At 36.8% G+C, this 25905-nt stretch overlaps 2 protein-coding genes across 3 annotated transcripts in view; one reads left to right on the top strand and one right to left on the bottom strand.

Moving 5' to 3' along the window:
• Positions 1 to 18949, top strand: part of LOC125683745 (cubilin-like) — a 34727-nt gene extending 15778 nt beyond the window's left edge. The window contains exons 2-18 of one of the 2 annotated variants that reach the window (XM_048925186.2): positions 1497 to 1648; positions 9787 to 9934; positions 10097 to 10266; positions 10428 to 10584; positions 11332 to 11504; positions 12768 to 12930; positions 13195 to 13367; positions 13443 to 13599; positions 13922 to 14088; positions 14339 to 14468; positions 14560 to 14723; positions 14804 to 14933; positions 16028 to 16218; positions 16309 to 16483; positions 16990 to 17040; positions 17320 to 17413; positions 17639 to 18949. In XM_048925186.2, coding sequence (XP_048781143.2) covers positions 1497 to 1648; positions 9787 to 9934; positions 10097 to 10266; positions 10428 to 10584; positions 11332 to 11504; positions 12768 to 12930; positions 13195 to 13367; positions 13443 to 13599; positions 13922 to 14088; positions 14339 to 14468; positions 14560 to 14723; positions 14804 to 14933; positions 16028 to 16218; positions 16309 to 16483; positions 16990 to 17040; positions 17320 to 17413; positions 17639 to 18713 — 3470 coding nt within the window. In that variant the 3' untranslated portion in view covers positions 18714 to 18949. The remainder of the gene's footprint in view (positions 1 to 1496; positions 1649 to 9786; positions 9935 to 10096; positions 10267 to 10427; positions 10585 to 11331; positions 11505 to 12767; positions 12931 to 13194; positions 13368 to 13442; positions 13600 to 13921; positions 14089 to 14338; positions 14469 to 14559; positions 14724 to 14803; positions 14934 to 16027; positions 16219 to 16308; positions 16484 to 16989; positions 17041 to 17319; positions 17414 to 17638) is intronic. The other variant, XM_048925187.2, reaches the window with a different exon arrangement.
• The window catches only part of LOC125683747 (isoamyl acetate-hydrolyzing esterase 1 homolog), a 44013-nt gene continuing 36855 nt past the window's right edge, over positions 18748 to 25905 (bottom strand). The window contains exons 2-7 of the mRNA XM_056141758.1: positions 24974 to 25332; positions 24498 to 24594; positions 22466 to 22648; positions 21821 to 21977; positions 19559 to 19710; positions 18748 to 19393 (exon numbers count right to left, since the gene is read on the bottom strand). Of these exons, the coding sequence (XP_055997733.1) occupies positions 19263 to 19393; positions 19559 to 19710; positions 21821 to 21977; positions 22466 to 22648; positions 24498 to 24594; positions 24974 to 25285 (1032 nt within the window). The 5' untranslated portion in view covers positions 25286 to 25332 and the 3' untranslated portion in view covers positions 18748 to 19262. The remainder of the gene's footprint in view (positions 19394 to 19558; positions 19711 to 21820; positions 21978 to 22465; positions 22649 to 24497; positions 24595 to 24973; positions 25333 to 25905) is intronic.

Below are 25905 nucleotides of genomic sequence, written 5' to 3'. Positions count from 1 at the left end.
CCACTTATTTGCAGGTAGTGTTCACCATTGAACATGAAGTTATTGAACTTGAGGACATGTTCAAGAAGCTGAATGAGTGATTCAGTTGAAGGATATTTAATTACCCTATTGTTCTAAACCTCTCTACACGCCTCGATACCCTCGTCATGTGGAATGTTAGTGTAAAGTGAAGTGACATCCATGGTCACAAGGAGGGTATGGTCTGGCAGGCCCGATGAGGGTATTTTATTAAGGTAATCAGTGGTGTCCTTGAAGTATGATGGTAAATCTTCTACGTGCTGATGGAGATGTAAATCAATGAATTCAGAGATTTTCTCCGTGGGATGTCCGATGGCGCTGACTATAGGACGGCCTGGCATGTCTTTTTTGTGAATTTTAGGCAGTAGATAGAATAGTCCTGGTCTACAGTTGTTAGGAAAAAGCGCTCCCAAAACATTGTCACCGAGACACAGCAAGATCGGTTTTATCTATTTACAATTATTTTAAAAAATAATTCACATGCAATTCGATATATCCCAAATAAAAGATAACATAGCGTCGTCCACTTCTGCTTCATGTTTAGATATGTTACTGAAAATAGATATCAAGGGCAAACTAACAACTCGTCTTTATGATAAACGGGGTGATTTCAGCTTCTTCATCGTCAACTTCCCTTATTTATGTCACAATATTCCATTATCACTTGCATATGATGTTGATATCTCTCAACTGATTCGATACACAAGAGCTTGTTCTGCGTATGACCAGTTTTTTTCATCAAGGCAGGCTACAGACAAACAAGTTCATGGTGCAGGGTTTCAACAATTTCGTTTAAAATCAGCATTTCATAAATTCTGTGGTCGTTATAACTATTGCTTTGTGTTGTACCTGTGTGCGTTTGATAATACAATCTGCCATTGGGTCAAATGATGCCTGGTGTGTTTTATACCAATTGTTAGACCGTTCTTGACACACTGGTTTTGACTACGTATAACTCCCTTTACCTGATCAAGATATAAGGCTCACGGCGGGTGTGAGAGGGGAAGCTTACTCCTCCTCGGCACCTGATCCTACCTCTGGGGTGTCCAGGGGTTCGTGTTCACCCAACTCTCACAACCCCAGGTGTAGTACTAATTATCTTAAACGGTGGTCATGCGTTATCACTCTGTACACGCACCTGTTAACCTGTTGAGTGATAACACGTAACAGTGATGTCTGTTCTATACAGATTTGAAATTTTCCAACTCTAAAATTCGATTTGGAGAATCGCATACAAAGAACTACACAAATTAGGAATAACAGTGGGGTATTTTGGCAAAATTTGTGACACGCAAAAAAAAAAAACCCCACTCAACAACTCGTTATACGACATGTGCAAGGTTTCCTTGTGCGATATTCAGGTAATTGTTATTAACTTCCATGGACATTTTGTTCATGAAGAATTGTGTTATACTCAAAGATTAATTGATGAAAGGTGAAGATCACGAATAGTGAACCATGATATGTTTTGTTTACAGGGCATTCGGATTGTTCACAGATTGATGATAGGAATAGCATGGCCACAATTTCCCCGCTACAAAACCATTCTTACTGTGACTGGAGAATAGTTCCAAGACAGGGAGCCCTTTCAATAGAAATCTCATCAGTGGCGTGTCTTCATGATGTGATTGTAAGTGGCTTCGTAATTTTCAGTGTATCAGTGTAAGCCTTTTTTCAATGAGGAAAATTCGGGCCAAGATATTGAATGACATTCATATGTGTATGTCCCATTTAAGTCATAATCCTGCCTCAATAGAATACGTCTTCAGAACACTGTTTCACGAGCATGACAAAGTCCTGTAGTAATTAGTACAACCTCTACCTTCCGTTGATGAATAAACTTGACCCTTTGCACTTTACATGCAGCTCACTAAGTATTGATTTGGTGTCTTGCATGGTTCAAAGGTCATGCTAAAGGTTAGATTTGCAGACAAACATACTGACAGACAGATAAATAGTGTAAGCGAAAACAATATCGTTGATCTTAAATTTCAGGGGCATTAAACAAGAGATAGTTTTCACAACATTTGGTGATTAAATGAAAGGTGAATATAACGAACAGTGATCAATCTCATAACTCCTATAAGCAATACAAAGTAGGTAGTTAGGTAAACACGGACCCCCGGACAACCTAGATTCATAAGGTGTGGAAAGTTCACAATTCAGATCACAATAACATTATTATTATTTCTTTTTGGCTTCCGGCTTCAACATTAACCAACTCATACATAATATTATTTGTAATACATAACATGTCCCTTTTGTGGACACTTTGAAAATCATAAAATCTACTTGTACTATCATTTTAGAAGTTGATTTGAGCATTGACATGGGTAGTGACTCGAACAAATCGACTGCTTCCTTTAATATTTCCACTGTCTGAAAGACAAGAAAATGTTTTTAGCGTTTCATACACTGAAACCATTCAAAGTTCCCTTTAAGAAATTGATGTTATATTGTAGGTTATGATGTCAATTGGTTCAATACCTGTAACAGATTATATGACAAATGAAAAAGCAATACACACCATATGCTACGATATACATACACAGAATAAATTCTCTGTCACAAAATTCCCGCATTTCTTTTGCCAAAGCGGGTACAGGATTAAGGTCGCTGAGGAGCTTTCACAGACTCAGACTGACACGGTGGATTAATATATTCCTGAAGGAATTAACGGATCATCAGATTCATGTGGATTTATATATTCCCGAGGGAATTAACGGATCATCGGAGTCAGGTGGATTGATATATTCCGGGAATTAACATATCATAAGAGTCAGGTTTTCAATTATCATCGCTGGTGTTGGATAGGTGTGACGTCAATTAGGTTTAGAACATTTTCCGTTGCTGTTTCAAGATCATAGGATGGCGTGTTTGCTGTGCGACTGTTGTCACTGTCCATTTGTTTTCGTAGCTATAGATTCTTTCATCACTATACGAGTATATAAACCGTAGAGTTACCAAATACCTTTACGGCATGCACCTCAAACTTCTGTTGGTATTTGTGTGTTGCAAAAGTGGTGTAGCAATATGTAAACTATATGCAAAGTGAAGATAACGAACAGTGATCAATTTCATAACTCCTATAAGCAATACAAAATAGATAGTTGAGCAAACACGGAACCCTGGATACACCAGAGGTGGGATAAGAAAATTTCGAAGATCATTATTCTGTGCATTGATGGAGAGGTCATAATGGCAGAAGGTATATCTTAATAGATTCTTCGACTTGTCGTTTGGCTAAACTGTAAGACAAACGGGATGGTTTCAGCATCTTCATCGTCAACTTCCGATATTTATGAAGCAATATTCCCTTATCACCTGCATATGGTGTTGATATACCTCGACTGATTCGATACACAAGAGCTTGTTCTGCGAATAGTCAGTTTTTAAATCGAGGCAAGCTACTGACAAACAAGTTGATGGTACAGGCGTTTGAATAGTCTCGATTAAAGTGCAGCATTTCGCAAATTCTTTGGTCGTTATAACGATATAGTTCATCAATACAACCTATCATTGAGTCAAATGCTGTTTGACGTGTTTCATACCGATTGTTAGGCCGTTCTTGGCATACTGATTTCGACTACGGATAACTCCATTTACCTGACCATGATATAGGGCTCACGGCGGGTGTGACCAGTCAACAGGGGATGCTTACTCCTCCTAGGCACCTGATCCCACCTCTGGTGTGTCCAACTATCTATTTTGTATTGCTTATAGGAGTTACGAGATTGATCACTGTTCGTTATAATCACCTTTATAGGAGTTATGATATTGATCACTGTTCACTATCTTTACCTTAATAGGAGAAATGAGATTGATCACTGCTCGTTATCTTTACCTTTAAAGGAGTTATGAGATTGATAACTGTTCGTTAACTTCGCCTTTATAGGAGTTATGAGATTGATCAGTGTTTGTTATCTTCGCCTTTATAGGAGTTATGAGATTGATCGCTGTTCGTTATCTTTACCTTTGTAGGAGTTATGAGATTGATCACTGTTCGTTATCTTCGCCTTTATAGGAGTTATGAGATTGATAACTGTTCGTTATCTTCGCCTTTATAGGAGTTATGAGATTGATAGCCCAGTAGCTAAGTACTTCGTTACTAGCTTGAAAATACGGATGTATATTTAATTGCTGTTATAAAATTTAGAAATTCATTTCAATATTAAGGATTATCTACCTCATGCATAGCTCTTATCCTTAGACGAATTTGACTCCACTTTTTTGGCACGCTGTTTTTGGCTATAATAGCTCTAAAATTTCATTGTTATTTCGGATTTCAAACAATTCGGTTGAGCATCACTGAAGAGACATTATTTGTCGAAATGCGCATCTGGTGCATCAAACATGGTACCATATAGGTTTTACATTATAACCCCTGGGTCGAGGCCTCTGCTGGTGGACTGTTAGTCCCCGAGGGTCTCTACAACCCAGTAGCTAAGTACTTCGTTACTAGCTTGAAAATACGGATGTATATTTAATTGCTGTTATAAAATTTAGAAATTCATTTCAACATTAAGGATTATCTCCCTCATGCATAGCTCTTATTCTAAGACGAATTGACTCCACTTTTTTGGCACGCTGTTTTTTGCTATAATAGCTCTAAAATTTCATTGTTATTTCGGATTTCAAACATTTCGGTTGATCATCACTGAAGAGACATTATTTGTCGAAATGCGCATCTGGTGCATCAAAATTGGTACCGTATAGGTTTTACATTGATCACTGTTCGTTATTTTCAACTTTATAGGAGTTGTGAGATTGAACACTGTTCGTTATTGTCACCGTTATAGGAGTTATGAGATTGATCACTGTTCGTCATCTTCACCTTTCATGTTCAGTAACACACCTGCAAAATGTATAAGTTCGGCTTATGAAATTTTCCAATATTTGATTTTGCTACATTTTATTTCTATTTTTGAGTTTTATGAGTCGAAATAAATGACACATAACTCTCTTTGAGCAATCAACGACGTAATTCTTAAGAATATTCATCTCTATATATTCGGATAAAGTCAAATACCTTTCCATGATACTCAAAACTCATATCATCTTTAGTTCTGACTTGTTTCGGACATCGGACATAGTGTGGATTTTTCAACAGATTGGATAAGACATCGCCTCTCTAACAACCAAATCAATATCGCGAACTTTCCTTATTATGTCTCAGTCACTTTTATTTTCTGCAGAGGTTTTATATGGTGTCTTCTGCTGTATTTGTGACACACATTACCAGTTTGTGTTTTTTCTCTGGTACTTTATGCTTTTTACTGAACAGACACAGATGGGTGGGAGAATGTGCCTATAGTGAACACCGGTTGAGACAACGTCTCTTACATTTAGAAATTATCTATGCACTCGACTAGGGGCGACTTTCGTCAATGCTCAAGTTTACTTTCTAGTAACTAATATTTGTAAATCAACTCCAATCAACGAAGCCATATAAGCCATTAAACGTTCTAGTAAACAACACATGTCTTTATTATTCTTAGGACTTTGTCTTCTACTCGTTTGAAAATTGTATTCTATGACAGATTTACGTCATTATCCTGTACGTTCTGTTCTCAGCGTACGATGAATGGTTTTTAGCTCACCTGAACCAAAGGTTCAAGTGAGCTTTTCTGATCAAAATTTGTCCTTTGTCTGTCGTTGTTGTTGTAAACTTTTCACAATTTTATCTTCTTCTTCAGAACCACTGGGCCAATTTCAACCAAACTTGGCCAAAAGCATCCTTGGGTAAAGGGCTTTCAGGTTTGTTCAAATGAAAGGCCATGTCCCTTTCAAAGGGGAGATAATTACAAAAATGCAAAATTAGGGTGGGGTCATTTAAGAATCTTCTCAAGAACCACTGGGCCAGAAGAGCTGAAATTTACCTGAAAGCTTCCTGACATATTGCAGATTCAAGTTTGTTCAAATCATGCCCCCCGGGGGTAGGATGGGGCCACAAGGGGGGATCAAAGTTTTACATACAAATATATAGGGAAAAACTTTAAAAATCTTCTTCTCAAGAACCACTAAGCCAGAAAAGCTGAGATTTACATGAAAGCTTCCTGACATAATGCAGATTCAAGTTTGTTCAAATCATGGGCCCCGGGGATTGGATGGGGCCACAATAGGGGATCAAAGTTTTACATACAAATATATAGGAAAAATCTTTAAAAATCTTCTTCTCAAGAACCACTCAGCCAGAAAAGCTGAGATTTACATGAAAGCTTCCTGACATAGTGCAGATTCAAGTTTGTTCAAATCATGGGCCCCTGGGGATTGGATGGGGCCACAATAGGGGATCAAAGTTTTACATACAAATATATAGGAAAAATCTTTAAAAATCTTCTTCTCAAGAACCACTCAGCCAGAAAAGCTGATTTTTACATGAAAACTCTGACATAGTGCAGATTCAAGTTTGTTCAAATCATGGCCCCCGGGGGTAGGATGGGGCCACAAGGGGGAATCAAAGTTTTACATACAAATATATAGTTAAAATCTTCTTCTCAATAACCACTGAGTCAGAAAAGCTGATATTTACAAGAAAACTTTTTGACATAATGCAGATTCAAGTTTGTTCAAATCATGGCCCCCGGGGGTAGTTGGGGCCATAATAGGGACTAAGGTTTTACATGCAAATATATATGGAAAGTCTTCAGATATGGGCCAAGGTGACTCAGGTGAGCAATGTGGCCCTTGGGCCTCTTGTTCTTAATTTTGATGGAAGCTTGAAATAGACTACAAGTACATTCCAGGCTTACAATTTAGAATTTGTTTTTCAATGTGAGATGTTTAAAAGTAATTGAAAAAAATTCGCATGGCAATATAAGAATTATCTGTTTTACAAATACAACAGTATAATTCAATAAAATAGATAATTGATAAATTGGTTCATTGTTTTTAATATGACGGAATCTTAATTGTCGGTCCATTATTGTTTTAGGGTCACCTCCTTGTTTGCACGTATGCTAAAGATTAACCCATGCGCTTTATTTTTCCTGAAAAAAAAAAAATATATTCTAATGGGAGACACGGAAATTTGGATAGTTATTTTTGTAGGCTGACAGTTATATTTACTCAAGATTGTGTATCATACAAAGATAGGGTCTATGGATTATGATATCTAAATATGTACTTTTTATCACACGGTATATCTAATATTGAACATGTTATTATGTATTTTACGTTTTGTTTTGGAAATGTAATTCCGTACGACATGAATGAAATATATCTAATAGGAGAAATGTATTTGCAATCATTTCAAAAATTTGAATCACTTTCCACATTACCCTTTCTTTCCGTTTCATATGAAAGGTGAAGATAACGAACATTGATCAATCTCATCACTCCTATAAACAATACAAAATAGATATATATATTTCTCACTGATGTCCTCTCTGGAAAGCCCCTAGCCCATTGCTTATAATTAGATTGCGTCGTCTGTAGTGTAGTATGGAGCACGTTGACGGCCATATTGAATTTACAAAAATTTGAAAACCTTAAATGGTCATATCTTGAAAACTCCCTACATAAATTTTGCCAAACAACTGTCGTTTAATTCTATTTATACACACTTTCAAACGATCATAGTGTAGAAAAAACCCTCAAGGTACATATAATATGTAAAGTGTGGAGGTACATGTGATATGTAAAGTGTGGAGGTACATGTGATATGTAAAGTGTGGAGGTACATGTAATGTGTAAAGTGTGGAGGTACATGTAAAGTGTGGAGGTACATGTAATGTGTAAAGTGTGGAGGTACATGTAAAGTGTAAAGTGTGGAGGTACATGTAATATGTAAAGTGTGGAGGTACATGTAATATGTAAAGTGTGGAGGTACATGTAATATGTAAAGTGTGGAGGTACATGTAATGTGTAAAGTGTGGAGGTACATGTAATATGTAAAGTGTGGAGGTACATGTAATGTGTAAAGTGTGGAGGTACATGCAATGTGTAAAGTGTGGAGGTACATGTAATATGTAAAGTGTGGAGGTACATGTAATATGTAAAGTGTGGAGGTACATGTAATGTGTAAAGTGTGGAGGTACATGTAATATGTAAAGTGTGGAGGTACATGTAATATGTAAAGTGTGGAGGTACATGTAATATGTAAAGTGTGGAGGTACATGTAATGTGTAAAGTGTGGAGGTACATGTAATATGTAAAGTGTGGAGGTACATGTAATATGTAAAGTGTGGAGGTACATGTAATATGTAAAGTGTGGAGGTACATGTAATATGTAAAGTGTGGAGGTACATGTAATATGTAAAGTGTGGAGGTACATGTAATGTGTAAAGTGTGGAGGTACATGTAATATGTAAAGTGTGGAGGTACATGTAATATATACAGTGTGGAGGTACATGTAATGTGTAAAGTGTGGAGGTACATGTAATGTGTAAAGTGTGGAGGTACATGTAATGTGTAAAGTGTGGAGGTACATGTAATATGTAAAGTGTGGAGGTACATGTAATGTGTAAAGTGTGGAGATACATGTAATGTGTAAAGTGTGGAGGTACATGTAATATATACAGTGTGGAGGTACATGTAATGTGTAAAGTGTGGAGGTACATGTAATGTGTCACTGATCCATGGTCTATAACGTAGTAGAATGCATAGTACTGAATGAAATCTAACTGGTGTCTGGTACAGCGGTTTCTCATTGCTGTGGTTTATGCTCCATTTTGATTGGTATATGACGTTGGTTGAACGTAGTACTGACAAGATATATAACGAAATGTTTTTCAAGTTGGGCAATATTTTGTTGGTTTTGTGACAACACACTTGATGCATAGGCTAAAATCTAAAGTAGAAATGCACCCACCCCCTTTGTACTTTCATCTATTGTTAAAGTAAGTGGCTTCTGGGGCTCACAGTAACACATCAATTAATGAAAACCTTCCTCCAAGTGAAAACTGACATCTATCTGAATGGGTATTATGAGTGGACAGGTAACTTTTAACAAGTTAGATAGGAACATTCCTAGCATTGATTGAAGTTTTGAAATGTTGCGTAGGGCAGGCATATCTTTTCTCTGGATCAGACTGGATCGCAGCGGATATAACTACGTGATCTACATAGCATACATGATCCCTCCGAATTCACATTTGCTACTGACAAACAAGTTGAAGGTACTGGGGTTTCTACAGTGTCGTTTAAAGACAGTATTTTGCAAATGTAATGGTGGTTTTAACAATTTAGATTGACAATACAACCTATCATTGGGTCAAATACTGTCTGATTTGTTTCATACCGAATATCATGCCGTTCTTGGCACACTGATTTTGACTACGGATGGCTCCGTTTACCTGATGGCGATATAGGGCTCACGGTCGGTGTAATCGGTCGACTGGGGATGTTTACTCCTTCTAGACACATGATCTCACCTCTGGTGTGTCCAGGGGTCCGTGTTTGTCTGGCTCCCTGTTTTGCATTGCTTGTAGGATTTATGGGATTGATCGCTTTTTGTTATCTTCTCCTTCCATGTGTGTCGCGTATTTGTGACGTCATAGGCGAGAATTGCGTCTTTTTTCTTGATTGATTGACTGAATATTGTTTAACGTTACCCTCGAGAATATTTTACTAATATGGAGACGTCACCACTGCCGGTGAAGTCTAGTTTAACTGATATCAGAATAATCTCAATTTATCAAATTTATGAACAACAGACAAATGATAAAAATCTTGTAAATTTAGCGGACAATCACCGCCATATTCTTACTAATTGTTCTTAATCATGTATAGTAATTTTACAATATATGTTTGCTCTTTTATATTCAGATTTCAGATGATGATAGGTTTGAGAATGTCCTTTGGAATTCAACATTTTGTACAAAAAACAACCAGACCACTGTTCTGAGTGGAAGACTAGTGTATATAAGGACGGAGGTGATGGTGCCAGCACACTCAATCAACGTATCGAGATATGGTAAAAAGCTGTTTGGTCGTAGTATATATAATTTGGATACTCTCCATTTGGAGTACATTTTACGTGAATTTGTTCTTTATCTTTACATGTAAAAGTATGCACTGTATATAGATTGTACAATACATAGTTTGTGTTTTTCTCTTTTTTTATTTCAAAATCTAGAATGTAGCGAATATTACACAGATCTATCTGGAAACATTTCTGTTTATTTCCCGCAAGGATTGTTTCACGCGACCCCTGTCATTTGCAAGTGCACCATATCTTTACCAAAATATTACACCATCGATTTCCAGATACACAGTGTATCACTGAGAGGGAAGGATATACTTGTTGTGAGTAATTATAAGTATAACCCTCAGTAGTTTCTGAAGTGTGACATGGATGGATTGTCAGTTACTACATGCATGTATAAGTACATATACGTTATTGAAAATATGCATCAATAATAGAAAGTGAAACAGTATCTTTAACCACTTTTACCAACTGTTTTAAGATGAGAGACAACTTATCAGAAATTCTCAGAGCAGCAGGACCAATGACAGAGATGTCTCACACTCGAATAATGAACTCTTCCTACATCGAGCTGGAATTTATATCTTGTTCCCAGTGTCTTTGCAATTCTTCAATGAATATTAACGTGTCCTGGTCGTGTAAGTACAGTATAGTTTATGTTTTGTCCTGTAAGTACAGTATAGTTTATGTTTTGTCCTGTAAGCACAGTATAGTTTATGTTTTGTCCTGGTCCTGTAAGTACAGTATAGTTTATGTTTTGTCCTGGTCCTGTAAGCACAGTATAGTTTATGTTTTGTCCTGTAAGTACAGTATAGTTTATGTTTTGTCCTGTAAGTACAGTATAGTTTATGTTTTGTCCTGGTCCTGTAAGTACAGTATAGTTTATGTTTTGTCCTGGTCCTGTAAGTACAGTATAGTTTATGTTTTGTCCTGGTCCTGTAAGTACAGTATAGTTTATGTTTTGTCCTGGTCTTGTAAGTACAGTATAGTTTATGTTTTGTCCTGTAAGTACAGTATAGTTTATGTTTTGTCCTGTAAGTACAGTATAGTTTATGTTTTGTCCTGTAAGTACAGTATAGTTTATGTTTTGTCCTGTAAGTACAGTATAGTTTATGTTTTGTCCTGTAAGCACAGTATAGTTTATGTTTTGTCCTGGTCTTGTAAGTACAGTATAGTTTATGTTTTGTCCTGGTCCTGTAAGTACAGTATAGTTTATGTTTTGTCCTGGTCCTGTAAGTACAGTATAGTTTATGTTTATGTTTTAATCAACACAAGGTTTAATAATTGATTAAACATTATAGATATCTATAATGAAAACGGAATGGACAGTGCATTCATAAATGACGCCCGACAAGTCTTGTTCTTTTTATTTCACACTTTTGCAGTTTGTGGTGGTATTTTTGAAGACAATGTGACCTTTACTGCTGATATTGATACCCAATCCAAGGTTCATATAGACTGCTCATTTTTACTACGAAGCAGTCCTGCAAACAAAGTTGCTTTCCGTTTGACAAAATATTTGCAATACACTAGAAGTTGTGCTAAAGATTTTCTGCAGGTTTGTCATTTACTTATTTTGATATTCAATGATTATAGATTTTAACTAACAATTCAACTTTATGACAAATGAGATGTCTTTAGTTTCTCCGTCGTAATTTCCCATCTTTGCGCATACATTTCATTATCACTTGCATATGTGTTATGTCTCCTGATTCGGTGCACAAGAGTATGTTTTGCATATGATCTACTTTTAAGTCGAGGCAGGCCAATAACAGCTAAGTTGATGTTACTGGGATTGCAAAACAGTTTTTTAAAGTTAACATTTCGCAAATTCTATGGTAGTTATAATGATATAATTCTGTGGTAGTAATAATGATATGATTTGCGTGCAAATGCAAGCTATCAATGCTGCCTGGGGTGTTTCATACCAATTGTTATACCGTTCTTTACAAGATGATGTGGACTATGGATTACTCCGTTTAACGGATCAAATATAGGGTTAACAGCGAGAGTGACCAATCAACAGGGATGCTTACTCCTCCTAGGCATCTGACCCTACCCCTGGTAAATACATGTATGCACTCGTATGTCCAGGGATCCGTTTTTGCTAACTTCATTTGTTCATTCTAAGGAAAGCCTACAAGAGACAAGAGTTTACTGATTTAAAATACTCTACCTACTCACGTTGGCGTTAGTGTGCTGATACCTGGTTACAAATAACCAGAACGGACGTACTCTTTTCGTCTTCTACCGATCATGTAGATGAATGCGCTCTCCTATTATAAATGAATACAGAATTAGGAAAATGTAAAGAAAAGAAAAAGAAAAGATTATTGGCTGAATATAAGGAGCTCTATCACTGTTGGTCTTTGTTTGTATGTGGACTCCGGACCTCGCATTCGTTGAACCATGCATGTAAAGACCGCGGGCGGTCATATTTCTATTAAATCAATAATCTATCAATATTTTCTGCTATGCTTTTTCAGTAGTTATTTCTGTTCATGAATTAGTAAGTATGATAAAGATATTGAACAATAGAACATTGATCGAATGTAACTGAATTAGTTAATGTGACTCTATTTCAAAGTATATGTTAGTGCGACAATGCTACGTACGTAATTACACATATGACATTACAAGTGCTGTTTTGATCAAATTCAGTTTTGGCTATAAATTGTGCAGCCCTTCACCGGCAGTGGTGACGTCTCCATATGGATGAAATCTTCTCCAAAGGGATGTTAAACAATATCCATTTAATGAATCAATCTTAGAACGTATGTCATGTAATGATGTTTCTACAAATAAGATTTTGAAACTGCAGATCTTCGACGGTATATACAGAGAAGACAGCCTTTTAAAAGAATACTGCAATAACTCCGAAGATGATCTAACACTTGGATCGACCAATGAGATGATACTTAAACTTGTGTCGAGTGGCCTTCACTCACATGTTAGCTTCTCCGGGAAAGTAATACCAAGTGGAGGTAATACCTACTGAATTCATTACAATTACAGATCAAATCATGATAGTTTTGCATGTAAAATGAGTTTACCTGAACGTGTGACTGTAGATGGTTAGAGTCGTTAGAGCATGTGATGTTAGTATAAGACCATAATGTTAAACATTTCTATCGTATCTCCGTCCACCGTGTCCTAAACCTGATATAAGAAATGATTATTTTCAAACTTTCCTGCATGTATTAAATAGCTGTCATGAAAGGATAACCCAGTTTCCTTGTTACCCGTAGGTTGTGGACAGAAGACTTTCTACCATCAAGGACATATAGTTAATCCTGTCAACACTCTGGCCGTTTCCTGTCAATACGCTATCAAGACAAATAAACATAGTCGAATCTGGCTCATCTTTAAACATCTGACATTGCCTGAAAGGCCCAACGGTTTTTGTACAGACTACTTACAGGTAAATTATTCGGATATATGTTGGTCGATGTACAATTCCAAATGACATTGTAATTCATAAATACACATTTGATAGGTTACAGACGTTAAAAGTCCATATGGTACAGTAAATCGTTACTGTGGTAACGAATATCCCACAGACAAGCTACTAGTTGGTAATGAAGCTTTGGTCACGTTTTACACCAATGGAAACGAGGATGACGTACACGCTGGCTTTCAAATTGAATTTATAGGTAAGATGACCACTCTGCTTTTGAATGTATGCCTTTTGTAATACAGACGAACTGGAACATATGCCCTGTCTTTTAATTCTAGAATATCATCAACCTTTACTTTATCATTATGTTTTAAAATATCTATGAATAAGCCTTTCGAATCATTACAAATTAGCTCCTGATTTTCAAAGTTTGGTTACCAATGAAATTGATTTTTGCTACCAACCAAATTAAATCATATTACAACACAAATCATACATCAAGCCTTTCTGCAGAACATTATATGTAGATCTAATGTTAGCAACAAAACAAAGATAAATTACAACAATAACATTTCTAGAATGTGGTGGGTACTTTGATGGATATGCAGGCGAGATTCGTGGTCTGCATGGCAGCACTACAAGTAAATCTGAAGCATGCAGATGGATAATAAATGGCTCTTCTACGCAGAATCTCATTCTCCGATCTCAAGATAATTTTTCTTCCTACTGCAACCAATCGGTAACGGTAGGTAAATAGATGGATTCTAGTGCTATTTTACAGAAATTGATGCATTTAAACTGAATAATCTGACAGCATAAGTTACAAAACACGTAAAAATAATTATATAAGGAATTGTTTAATCATTTAGTGATTTGTTTGTTTATTTCGTGCTTTACGTTCAGTTTGAAAAATTTCACCAACGTAGAGACTTCTATTTGTAATGTGTTAGCTCAAATGTTGCACGTAGTTTTACTAACTCTTGTCTTCATGTTAGATTTTGACGGAAACTAAAAACATTGAGCTGTGTAATAACACTGAAAACATCATACAAGTTTCTGGGCGCGTGTCTATAGAGGCTCCAGTACACATATTGCTGTCTAATTTCTCCACCTTATCATGGATTGGTAAGTTTGATGTCTGTTATATAGCTGATTGATTTACTACTTTCGCTAAGGGTCATCATACATCTCTCATACGTCACAATATATCTTTCAGCTTGCGGTGTTGTGCAAAAGGCCAAAGATGGATTCTTATCTGTTGATCTTGTGTTGCACCAAGATTTGAACACAAGCTGTCCACTAGTTCTGAATGCTAGCAACGTTGATAGTTATGTTCTATTTCTAGAAAATACTGAAAGAAACTGTACAACGGATGTGGAGGTACGAAGATTTTCAACAATTTTCACACCAATCATAAATAAATAAAAAGATAAATAAATATATTTTGTTTTTCATTTCAGATTAACGATAATACGTATACCGTGAGCAAATCAAACGCATCAATACTGCAAATAGAAAATCCTGTTGTTGTCTATTTCCCATCGACATGCGCGATCAGTATGGGACATGCTATAAGGATACGCTGGGAAGGTGAGAGGGGATACCTGTTATTTATTTTGTACCCACTTGCAAGACATTATAAAATCATCAATTTTCGTGGATATCTTATTTGCGTTGTTTTGATGATACTGGCGAATTCAAAATTACAATGCAGTACGACAGTCTTTTACAATGCAGTACAACAGTCTTTTACAATACAGTGCGACAGTCTGTCAGTCATGATATCAGAACCTCTAGGAATTACAATACAGTACGACAGTCTTTTACAATACAGTACGACGGTCTTTTACAATGTAGTACGACAGTCTTTTACAATGTAGTACGACAGTCTTTTACAATACAGTACTACAGTCATTTACAATACAATACGACAGTCTTTTAAAATACAGTACGACAGTCTTTTACAATACAGTACGACAGTTTCTCAGTCATATCAGAACCTCTTGGAATTACAATACAGTAGAACAGTCTTTTACAATGTAGTACGACAGTTTCTCAGTCATGATATCAGAACCTCTTGGAATTACAATACAGTAGAACAGTCTTTTACAATACAGTACGACAGTCGTTTACAATGCAGTATGACAGTCTTTTACAATGCAGTACGACAGTCTTTTACAATAATTACGACAGTCTTTTACAATACGGTACGACAGTCTTTTACAATACGGTACGACAGTCATTTACAATACAGTACAACAGTCTTTTACAATACAGTACGACAGTCTTTTACAATACGGTACGACAGTCATTTACAATACAGTACGACAGTCTGTCAGTCATGATATCAGAACCTCTAGGAATTGCAATGCAGTACGACAGTCTGTCAGTCATGATATCAGAACCTCTAGGAATTACAATGCAGTACGACAGTCTGTCAGTCATGATATCAGAACCTCTAGGAATAGGCTGTTTTGCAAACCATGTAAACGTTGACCCCATTGGAATAAGTGATTACTCCATGGTTAATGTAAATCACAGTACCAATAAGTATTACAGCAAATACTTAAAATATCTTCAATTAGCTTCACAATGATTTTACGTTATGTTTCATTCGTTTTATAATGTAAATAACTAGAAAGCGCTTCGTATTGGAAATAAACGTTCGACTTTTTCTTTCCAAGCATGTAAGCAGACGTTAACAGACGATAACGGGACGTTTGCTTCTCCTGGCTATCCGGGTAGATATTTTGCAAACCAGTCGTGTGTCTACACTATAACTGCTCCCACTGGATATCTTATACATCTTACGTTTGAGGATTTTGATGTCGGTAAATCGATGAATGATAAGGAATGCGGTGAAGACCGCGTGGAGGTATACAGACATTTTCACTGCGTTAAAACATTATTTTTCTTACCCCTCCAGTTGAATATCATTTGTAAAGTAATTGTTTTTCGTTTGTAGATACATAATTCTGACTCTGTTGGTAGTCGCGGAGACATCCATTGCGGAAAACAAGGTAGAGACGAATTGATTCAGTTTTTGAGCGTGGGACCATCTCTGACTGTTTGCTTCATTTCTAGTGGAAATCAGGAGGCACAATTTAAAGGATTCAAAGTGTCCTACCAATTTTTGGAAGGTAAATTAAGTCCCTCGAATCGAAGGACTAGCGTCTTTTGTTCTGAACTCTTTTTATCGGTTAATTTTCTGTAGGACAATGTATGTTAGGTATACGAAAACAAAAACTTGTTTTCTTTTCAAGATTGTCATCCTTGTGAAACACCAAAACCTTAATTTTAAAGATTTGTATTTTTTTTCATTCTAAGACTTTAGCAAACGGGTGGTTATTTCTTTATATTCGTGACGTTTCCATATCAGTGAAATATTATCGAGAGGGACGTAAAACAATATTTAATCAATCAATTAATCTTTATATTCGTAATTTTCTCCAGCTGTAACAATTCTTTGAAACATTCAAAACAATTTCGGTATCATGGCACCAGTTCACAAGGCATAATAATCTTCGTGTAATGTTGTTTAATATTGCATTGCTCATTGGAGTTATGAGACTAATCACTGTTCATTATCTTCACCTTTCAAATAAATATGTATATGTAATTTCATACATTGGAGAATCTGTTTCAGATCATTCAACCCCAGAATACCATGATATGAAGCAAGGTCTTCTCGCTTATAGTAAGTGTCCATCTTTGTTTGAAACATTATCCGTGTCCGTGTTTGCTCAAATATCTATTTTGTATTGCTTATAGGAGTTATGAGATTGATCACTATTCGTTATCTTCGATTTTCATCCATGCAGTTTTAAAAATATTCCAATATCTGTTACTGGGAAAAGCGTTTATATATCATAAAGAACACAAGTGTATAGAACTCCCGATATTAAAATGGATACTCACGTGACGAGGGGATATGCTCATTGCTCACAATATTTACAATTGTTTTATGTAATTTCAGAAACGACACTTGCTACCACTGTAGCTATGGGGGTGTGTATCGGTGTCTTGGTCTTTATAGTCATAGCTCTAGCAGGATTCCTTGTTCGCCAAAGGTATCTTCCTTGGTTGTACATAAGGCGTGGATTTCTTTTTTCAAATCTAATTATATGATATGTTTTGTTTTCTAAACACTTTACGCTGTCGTTACATGTAAATCACAAATAGACAACGTAACATCTTACTATTCAGTTTTTTTAAATGCCAAATGCAACAACCGCCATTTTTGAAAGTTTTGTACATTTGATCTCCTACTGAGACAGTTCTTATTTTATCTTCAGAAAACGCAAAGGATATCACAACCCAATTCTTCCACAAGAATCGAATGCATCAACATCAAACATGAATGGAAATTTAAGTCCGCGGACACGAAAGCAATGTTATATAAAGAAAAAAGATTCAAACGGGTTAGCCACTCCCACTCTAGCAAAACATCGACAGTCATCCTTGAACGACGATAAAGAAAACAAAAATAAGAAAGACGAAGACAAAAACATCAACGAACCTGAAGTGAACGAACTTTATAATCATCTACACGAAGAATCGGAGACCCCAAACGCACTGAAGAAAAACGATTATGCTTTTGTAAATCTTGAAAATAAGGAATACAGCACGTGTGGAATTATAAGGGAAAACAATGAAATTTTGGGAGATGTTGAGTATGGCACGTCGAAAGCATTTGCGGAAACCAGTAAAGGTACAGATAACGAGGGAAAACCCATAGAGTATGGTGACACAATGCTTGCAACTAATGATAGTGTGTGTGTAGCCTCCACACGAAGGGACGACTCCGTAATTGACAATAATTTTGGTGATGAAATGGTTACAAATAGCAATACCCAAGCCCCTAAAACTAGTATGAGTAAAAATCAGACCGACATACAAGGGAATATGGGATCCGATACTTGCAATCATGTAAAATATAAACCAGAACCTGTTACAAACAGAAACACTAGTGATAAAGAAGGAAGTGAAATGATAGTAGGCACTAACAGCAACGATGATGTGAAATCTAAGAAAGGGCCTGTTCAAAACAGAAGTAGTGAGGAAAAAACAACCGAAACAATAGTGGGAATTGATAGCAAAGATGGCGTGAAATCGAGAAAAGAACCCATCGTTAAAGATAGGGATATCAATGGACAGAAAGTCTCTGAAGAGATGTTAAACACTGAAAGTTTATATAGTAACGTCGACGAAGATAATAGCGAATACGGAAATTGGAATGGTGTGGCGGTACACACCAAGCAAAAGAACAGTTTCATCCCCGACAATGACGAGATTTATTCGAACACCGCTTCAATTTACAGTAACAACATACGGGAGGAAATTTACAGTAATGATACTAGTGTGTTGTGAATTCTCTCACTGGACTACATCAAGATGAAATAGATATCTATCAGACATCCACTAATTTATTCAGAACTAACCTTCATCAATATACAATTTAAAGACATGCCTGTATTTTACCAAGTTCATCTTGCAAAGCAATATTGTTTGAGAGAAAGAGCTTTTCTAAATGTTTACTGTCAGAGAGATAGCCATTGCTGTCCACGGTTTTGTCTATCATCATGAAATATATTTACATGTATTAATTGGTGGTGTTTTCTTTCATTCAAATAATCGAGTAACCAGTTTAATGGTTTAACATTAATCATTATCATACATTTCAGACAAACTAAATGAAACCAGCAAAATAAAATAGGAAACACGTACAATTTCTAACAGAAATGAATAAACACGAATAAACATTCCAAGTAGTACAGAAATGAATAAACATTCTAAGTATATTCTATAAAGGATATTGGGTATACATGCATGTGATACAACCTACAATAAATTTTGATAACGAGTTTCTTCATAAAACATGCTTGATTATAATCTTCAGTTCAGATGACTGTCTTCAATTCAGTACACCATCACGTCGTCTGGGATTGTAATCCCACATTCTATCCATGTCCCAAACCAGTTGTAGGACGGTCCCAGGTAACCAATATCTCCAAATTGAAAGGGTGTGTTCATGGATGACCGAAAGTAACCTATGAAAGAGGATTATCTAAATAACCATTCCTTACATCACGTGTACATCAGCCGTAACTTTTGTCAATAACCCTAACATCCCTGATAACACCCTGAATAACCCTAACCCTAACCCATAGCATAAATCGTAATGTACTATTTAGACCACAAATATAAAGCTATACCTTGTACATCGGGACTGTTTTCATAATCTGGTGATTCAATGGCAGTTGATGTTGTTCCGCCAATCAATTCACAGTGATCATCACCAGAACCCGATCCATCTCCGATGTTATAAAACATACCGTCTATATCGTCGCTCAGGAACAAGTGGTATCTGAAAATAAGAATACGAATTTACAAGCCTAACACCAACTCATAAAGTTCCCGTTCAAACTTCCGTTTGTTCTACGTTGAAATTTGTTCTCTCATATTGAAACGTCACCAGCTGTAGGTGAAGTACCACCAATTTAGACCTAGAGTATGCTTTGTTCTCAAGGCTGTTGCAGTGAGGGTTCTTTAACGCGCTAACGTCTGTCTCAACACAGGACCTCCGTTATTCGTTCCCTACCAACGAAGTCGAAGGGGACTTTAGGTTTCCAATTCGTCCGTCCGTCAGTTCAGAAAATCAGTTTTCCGCATTTTCCCCCCTGTTCTTGAAGATATTTATTTCATATATGGTATAATGCTTTGCCATAGAAGTTACAAGTCAAGTTCGAATTTCATCTCGGTTCGTTGATTTTCACTAAGTTATAGCCCTTGGACTTGGAAATATAGCATGGATCATCAGTTTTTCGGACTAGTTTTGTTTTGTGCTTACAGATATTCATTTGATATTTGATACTTCGCTTTGCCATGACAAGTTACAGATCGAATTTCGCTTCGGTCCGTTAATTCGTCACTACGTTATGGCCCTTGGACTTAGAAACATTGTGTGAATTATTGATTTTAGGACTTTGTTTTGTTGTGATTGCAGATATTCATTTGATAATTGGTATATTTCTAGTTCGTCTTTACAACGTTGATAAAAACTTATGGAGTCACATCCACACCAGCTGAATGTTTAGATCCAAGTTTCTTATTTCAGTAGATAACAGTACCACTCTCATTAAAACTTCTAGCATAGTATATAATGAACTTCGAATATCGTTGCGGACCAATAATTTTTGCGACTGGTAGGGGACTATGTATTGCCATACAATACCCTCAGAATGTTTGTCATCATCATATCCGAAAGACCCGTGATTCTTACTTGTATATGCCGAACTTCTGACAAAGAAGCAACTCCTACATGTAACTATGGTTACGTTTTAGGTTTGACACGCCATGGCACGATTGGGGCTCAAACTAACGCTCTTCCAGTTACGAAACTAACGTTCGACTACTGAGCTACAGCAACCCATCCAAACGTTCGTAAGAAACTTTCCACATTGTTATTCTTGATCCCACCTCTGGTTTGTCCGGGGGTCTGTGTTTTATTCTTGATCCCATCTCTGGTTTGTCCGGGGATCTGTGTTTTATTCTTGATCCCACTTCTGGTTTGTCCGGGGGTCTGTGTTTTATTCTTGATCCCACCTCTGGTTTGTTCGGGGGTCTGTGTTTTATTCTTGATCCCACCTCTGGTTTGTCCGGGGGTCTGGGTTTTATTCTTGATCCCACCTCTGGTTTGTCCGGGGGTCTGTGTTTTATTCTTGATCCCACCTCTGGTTTGTCCGGGGGTCTGTGTTTTATTCTTGATCCCACCTCTGGTTTGTCCGGGGGTCTGTGTTTTATTCTTGATCCCACCTCTGGTTTGTCCGGGGGTCTGTGTTTTATTCTTGATCCCACCTCTGGTTTGTCCGGGGGTCTGTGTTTTATTCTTGATCCCACCTCTGGTTTGTCCGGGGGTCTGTGTTTTATTCTTGATCCCACCTCTGGTTTGTCCGGGGGTCTGTGTTTTATTCTTGATCCCACCTCTGGTTTGTTCGGGGGTCTGTGTTTTATTCTTGATCCCACCTCTGGTTTGTCCGGGGGTCTGTGTTTGCTCTACTTTTGTATTCTTTATAGGAGGTATAAGATTGGTCACGTTGGGGTATCTTTACCTTTCCATCTAATTCGTATCTAATTAAATTGTCTGTATCAATATCTTTATCTCGCAGTACGCCATGAATGTTGTACGAGGCGACTAAATGGGGCGGTCCTTCGGATGAGATCGCAAAACCGAGGCCCCGTGTCACGGCAGGTGTGGCATGATAAAGACCCCTTCCTGCTCAAAAGATGTAAGAGCCGAGCATAGGCCTAAATCTCACAGTCCTTCATCGGAAATGCTGACGTGTCCATATGAGTGTAAAACTATCGAAAGGGACGTTAAACGATATAAAATCAATCAATCAATCGTCATGAATAGCAAGGTATACATGTGCAATGTACATTTCTAATATGTGTAGAATGATGAATCTAAGAATTACCTCGTTGGACTACATAGAATGATTCCCACGTATTTCCCGGGGTTGTATGTGGAGTTTTTTATGTACATGTTCCCGTAGCAACTGTTGAAGGAATCATCGAAAGTAAAGTCCTGCTGAACATAACATTGTGGATCTACCAGGCAAGTCTCAATACCGTCTGAAAAGTATAGGGCCATAGAAATCAACTCATTAGCTTAGCAATTTAATAACTAAGTGTACATGTATATCAAGTCATTGTATATCAACTCATTAGTTTAGTAATTCAATGGCTAAGTGTACATGTATATCAAGTCATTGTGCTATAGAAATAATATATTACACGTATTAGTGTAAATTGTATATCATTGTGCTATAGAAATAATATATTACACGTATCAGTGTAAATTGTATATCATTGTGCCATAGAAATCATATATTACACGTATTAGTGTAAATTGTATATCATTGTGCTATAAAAATAATATATTACACGTATTAGTGTAAATTGTATACCATTATGCTATAGAAATAATATATTACACGTATTAATGTAAATTGTATATTATATGGTGATAAAATTTCCACAGATTTTACTCATACATATTTAGTCATGATTTCGCAAGATCAAAAGATGGATTCATTTGTGAATTGCAAATAACCACTTACTGTCACATGTCAGGTTGGCTGGTGTCCACGATCCGTCTATCAGACAGGTGGTGTTGGGGTTATCGCCCGTGGCGTTATATCCAGGTAAGCACTCGTAAGTTAAGACTGACCCTACCGCTCGGTCCGTAATGTTAATGGCCGTTCCTCGTTTGTACGGGGGCTCTGCAGTGCAGCTATCGTGCGCTAAGTTTGAAACATAGATTTTCATTACCAAATCATGAAAGAAACATGGAACTGAAATCTGACTCACGTTATCTTATATTCAGTTAGTAACGAAAACCTGGACAGAACCTTGGCCTCTGACCTCTTTTATCTTTAGATCGATAACCACGGGCTACCTATCATGGCTACATCAACAAACGGAATCATTTGAAGCTGTGAGTTGTTGGGTTGCATGGGACTTTGATGAATATTTGAAGGTATATTCGGACACAAGAATACGGGGAAATTTGTTACGAAATTTTTATATCAAATTTTTTGGACAACGACGCAAGAATACAGAGATACATGTATGAGGTCTCAACCGTGTGCAGTTTTTTCAGCGCCGTAAATCGAAGGGTTTTTTTTTTTTTTATAAAGGGTGGACATGTAGCTCTCTGATCTGTCCCAACATATATACTGAAAGCTACAGATCTACAGCTAGCAAACTACACGTAACTTCCTGTTCTATCATCCTTCTAAAACGTCGAGTCGGTAATTACCTTCTCCTGTCAATTCCTGTCCGAGAATAAAACTGCCGACCAGCATAATACGAAAATAAAATAAAAAAATCATTCTGAATGGACGAATTCAAAACCGGAACTTATATTTCATACACGGCTAAAATATTTGTAATCCTGAAAGAAATGTAGGAAATAAGATGAAGAAAGAAGCTCGCTGCTAGTCTCTATCCAAATTGGAGGAGTTTGGGGTCATGCATGTTTTATAAGAAAAAGACGATTTTATTAAAAATATCTGTAATCAAAGTAAATGTTTAATACCTGAATTGAATTCTTTTCAAGGAAACAAACTTCATTTCGGAACTTTTTACGGAAGTTAGCTACTCAGTGTTTGAGCACAAAAGCGCAGGATATTTTAGCTTTGTATTTACTAGTTCAATACTGATCTTATTGGTGCAAACATACCATATCCAGTTGATAAATGTTGTGTCAATTCAAATTTTGAGAGGGTTGGCTGGGACTACATTTTGTGGTGGAAGGAGTGTTTAATTAAAAATTCTAAATCTGCATAATTTTACAGTTTCTGATTTTTTAAATCTAATATATCGTCAGATTTTAAAATCCATACTTGTATCTCAGTCTTATAATTCATAATACAAGTAGCTGACACGACTTAAAAATCTAAACAAATTTACCCAAAATTTGTTTAATAATTCAGTATTTTGGACAATAATTTAAAACAATGATCTATAACCTCCGCCTTTTAAAGTTCCGTTTTCAATTTTAGGACAAGACTGTAATTTACGTGCAATTTTAGAAATTAACATTCTTCTAATATGTTCTTATAAACTCTCAAATTTTATATCATAAAGTTTCCCGTATAACATGCGAAAATTATCTAGTCTGATCCTCATGTCAAAAGCAAGTACATGTATAGCAATGGTATCATCAAAAGTTCCAAAAAGAAATCAGATAAGCATACCTTTAAACCTAATCTTTTAAATTTCAAATTCAGAGGTAATATGTAAAGAATTACATTTTATTTATGATTGATTGATTGTATTTGTTTAACGTCCCGCTCGAGAATTTTTCACTCATATGGAGATGTCACCATTGCCGGTGAAGGACTGCAAAATTTTGGCCTAGGCTCGGGGCTTATGGCCTTTGAGAGGGAAGGGTAATAATCGTGCCACACCTGCTGTGACACAGGGCAGAGGGAAGGGCCTTAATCGTGCCACGGGGCATCGGTTTTTGCAGTTTCGTCTGAGGACCACCCCATTTAGTCGCCTCTTGTAAGCAAGGGGTATAGAGGACCTATTCTAACCCGGATCCCCGCGGGAATTATTTTGTTTAAGAAGCTAAGCACCTCTTACCAATGTCGGGAATGCAAATATGACTTCCGCTTCCTAACTGCACACACAATTTTCCCGGATCACATTGGTTTGCTTTTAAACAATCGTCTCCAGTACTCTAAAAAATATAAAATTCTAAAACTCAATTGAAGATATAGATCTATGCATCCCCTGCTGACCGATCACACCCGCCGCCAGCCCTAAATCTTGATAAGGTAAACGGGGTAATCCGTAGTCATAACCAGTGTGTAAAATCAGCCTTACGATTGGAATGAATCACGCCAGACAGCATTTGACCCATTAACAGGTTGCATTGATCAATTAGATCGTTATAACGACCATGGTAGAATTAGCTAAATATTCACTTCAAACGATACTTTTTTAATGCATGTCGCCCAGGGCCGTGACATCGAAGTATTCTAACATAGGTATGTACTTCATTATAATGACCGACGTCCAGGACGAAATGAGACCAAATATCTTACAAAGGTACTCACATATGTGATGCCTCCAATGTCTAAATAATCAAAACTCGGGTCGTCCACCAACTCCCCGGCAAATTTACTGGCAGTAGATGTTCGTAACTCACATATCATCATCCTCTTATTAAAATTGATCGACATGCAGAGTTTCCGAGATTTGCATTCCTCGATGCACTGTTGGGGTCCCCGGACAGTCATGTTGAAGAGAGTGTGTCCAATTAAACGTTTACTCAGAATGAATTTGTTGTAAAAGTTGGTCAGTGACCATGCTGATGGTATTAGCGCGATATAAAATAATCCAACACAGAGACAAGAGCACAGTTTCATCTCTGTAAATGAGTTCTTGTAGAAGGCCTGTATATTTTACACAGTAACTGCAGTATATACATAGGGTTTTGTTATTCGACACCATGTGCAAAAAATCATTTAATTCACAAAGAAAAAATGAAATACCAATTAGAGACCATTAAAAGAAACAAGGCGTCATTCTTCTAGCTATTCAAAGTTTCGTTATGTACACAGAGTAGTGCATTCAATGGCCTCCCGCTGTTTTCGTTACCTTTACAGATAGGGGAAAAGTCATACTGGAGTTCTAACCATGTATAAAATTGATTGTAAACGTTTATCGAACTAGGGAATTAGGGACATTCAATGGTCTACTTATTCAAACCTTAATTAGCTTATTCTGTCACATACATACCGACAATACTCTTGTTTAAATGCACTAATATTTCACTGTTGCTAATAAAATAAATATGTTGTGCCTGCCCTTCCCCAAAAGGGGCGAAATTGTTTTTAGTGTGAATTCTTTTTCGTCCGCTTCTCATACAAAGTTTGTCCGGGCCATAACATTTTTGTCTTGTGACATAGGCCTTTGATATTTGGTATATTGGTACACCATGATACGGCAGTGTATCGCATACCATTTTGATGACCGTACTAGTATT

The sequence above is a fragment of the Ostrea edulis genome, chromosome 6, assembly GCF_947568905.1.
Source record: "Ostrea edulis chromosome 6, xbOstEdul1.1, whole genome shotgun sequence".
Taxonomy (NCBI): Eukaryota; Metazoa; Mollusca; class Bivalvia; order Ostreida; family Ostreidae; genus Ostrea; species Ostrea edulis.
This window is presented reverse-complemented; position numbering and strand designations above follow the sequence as displayed.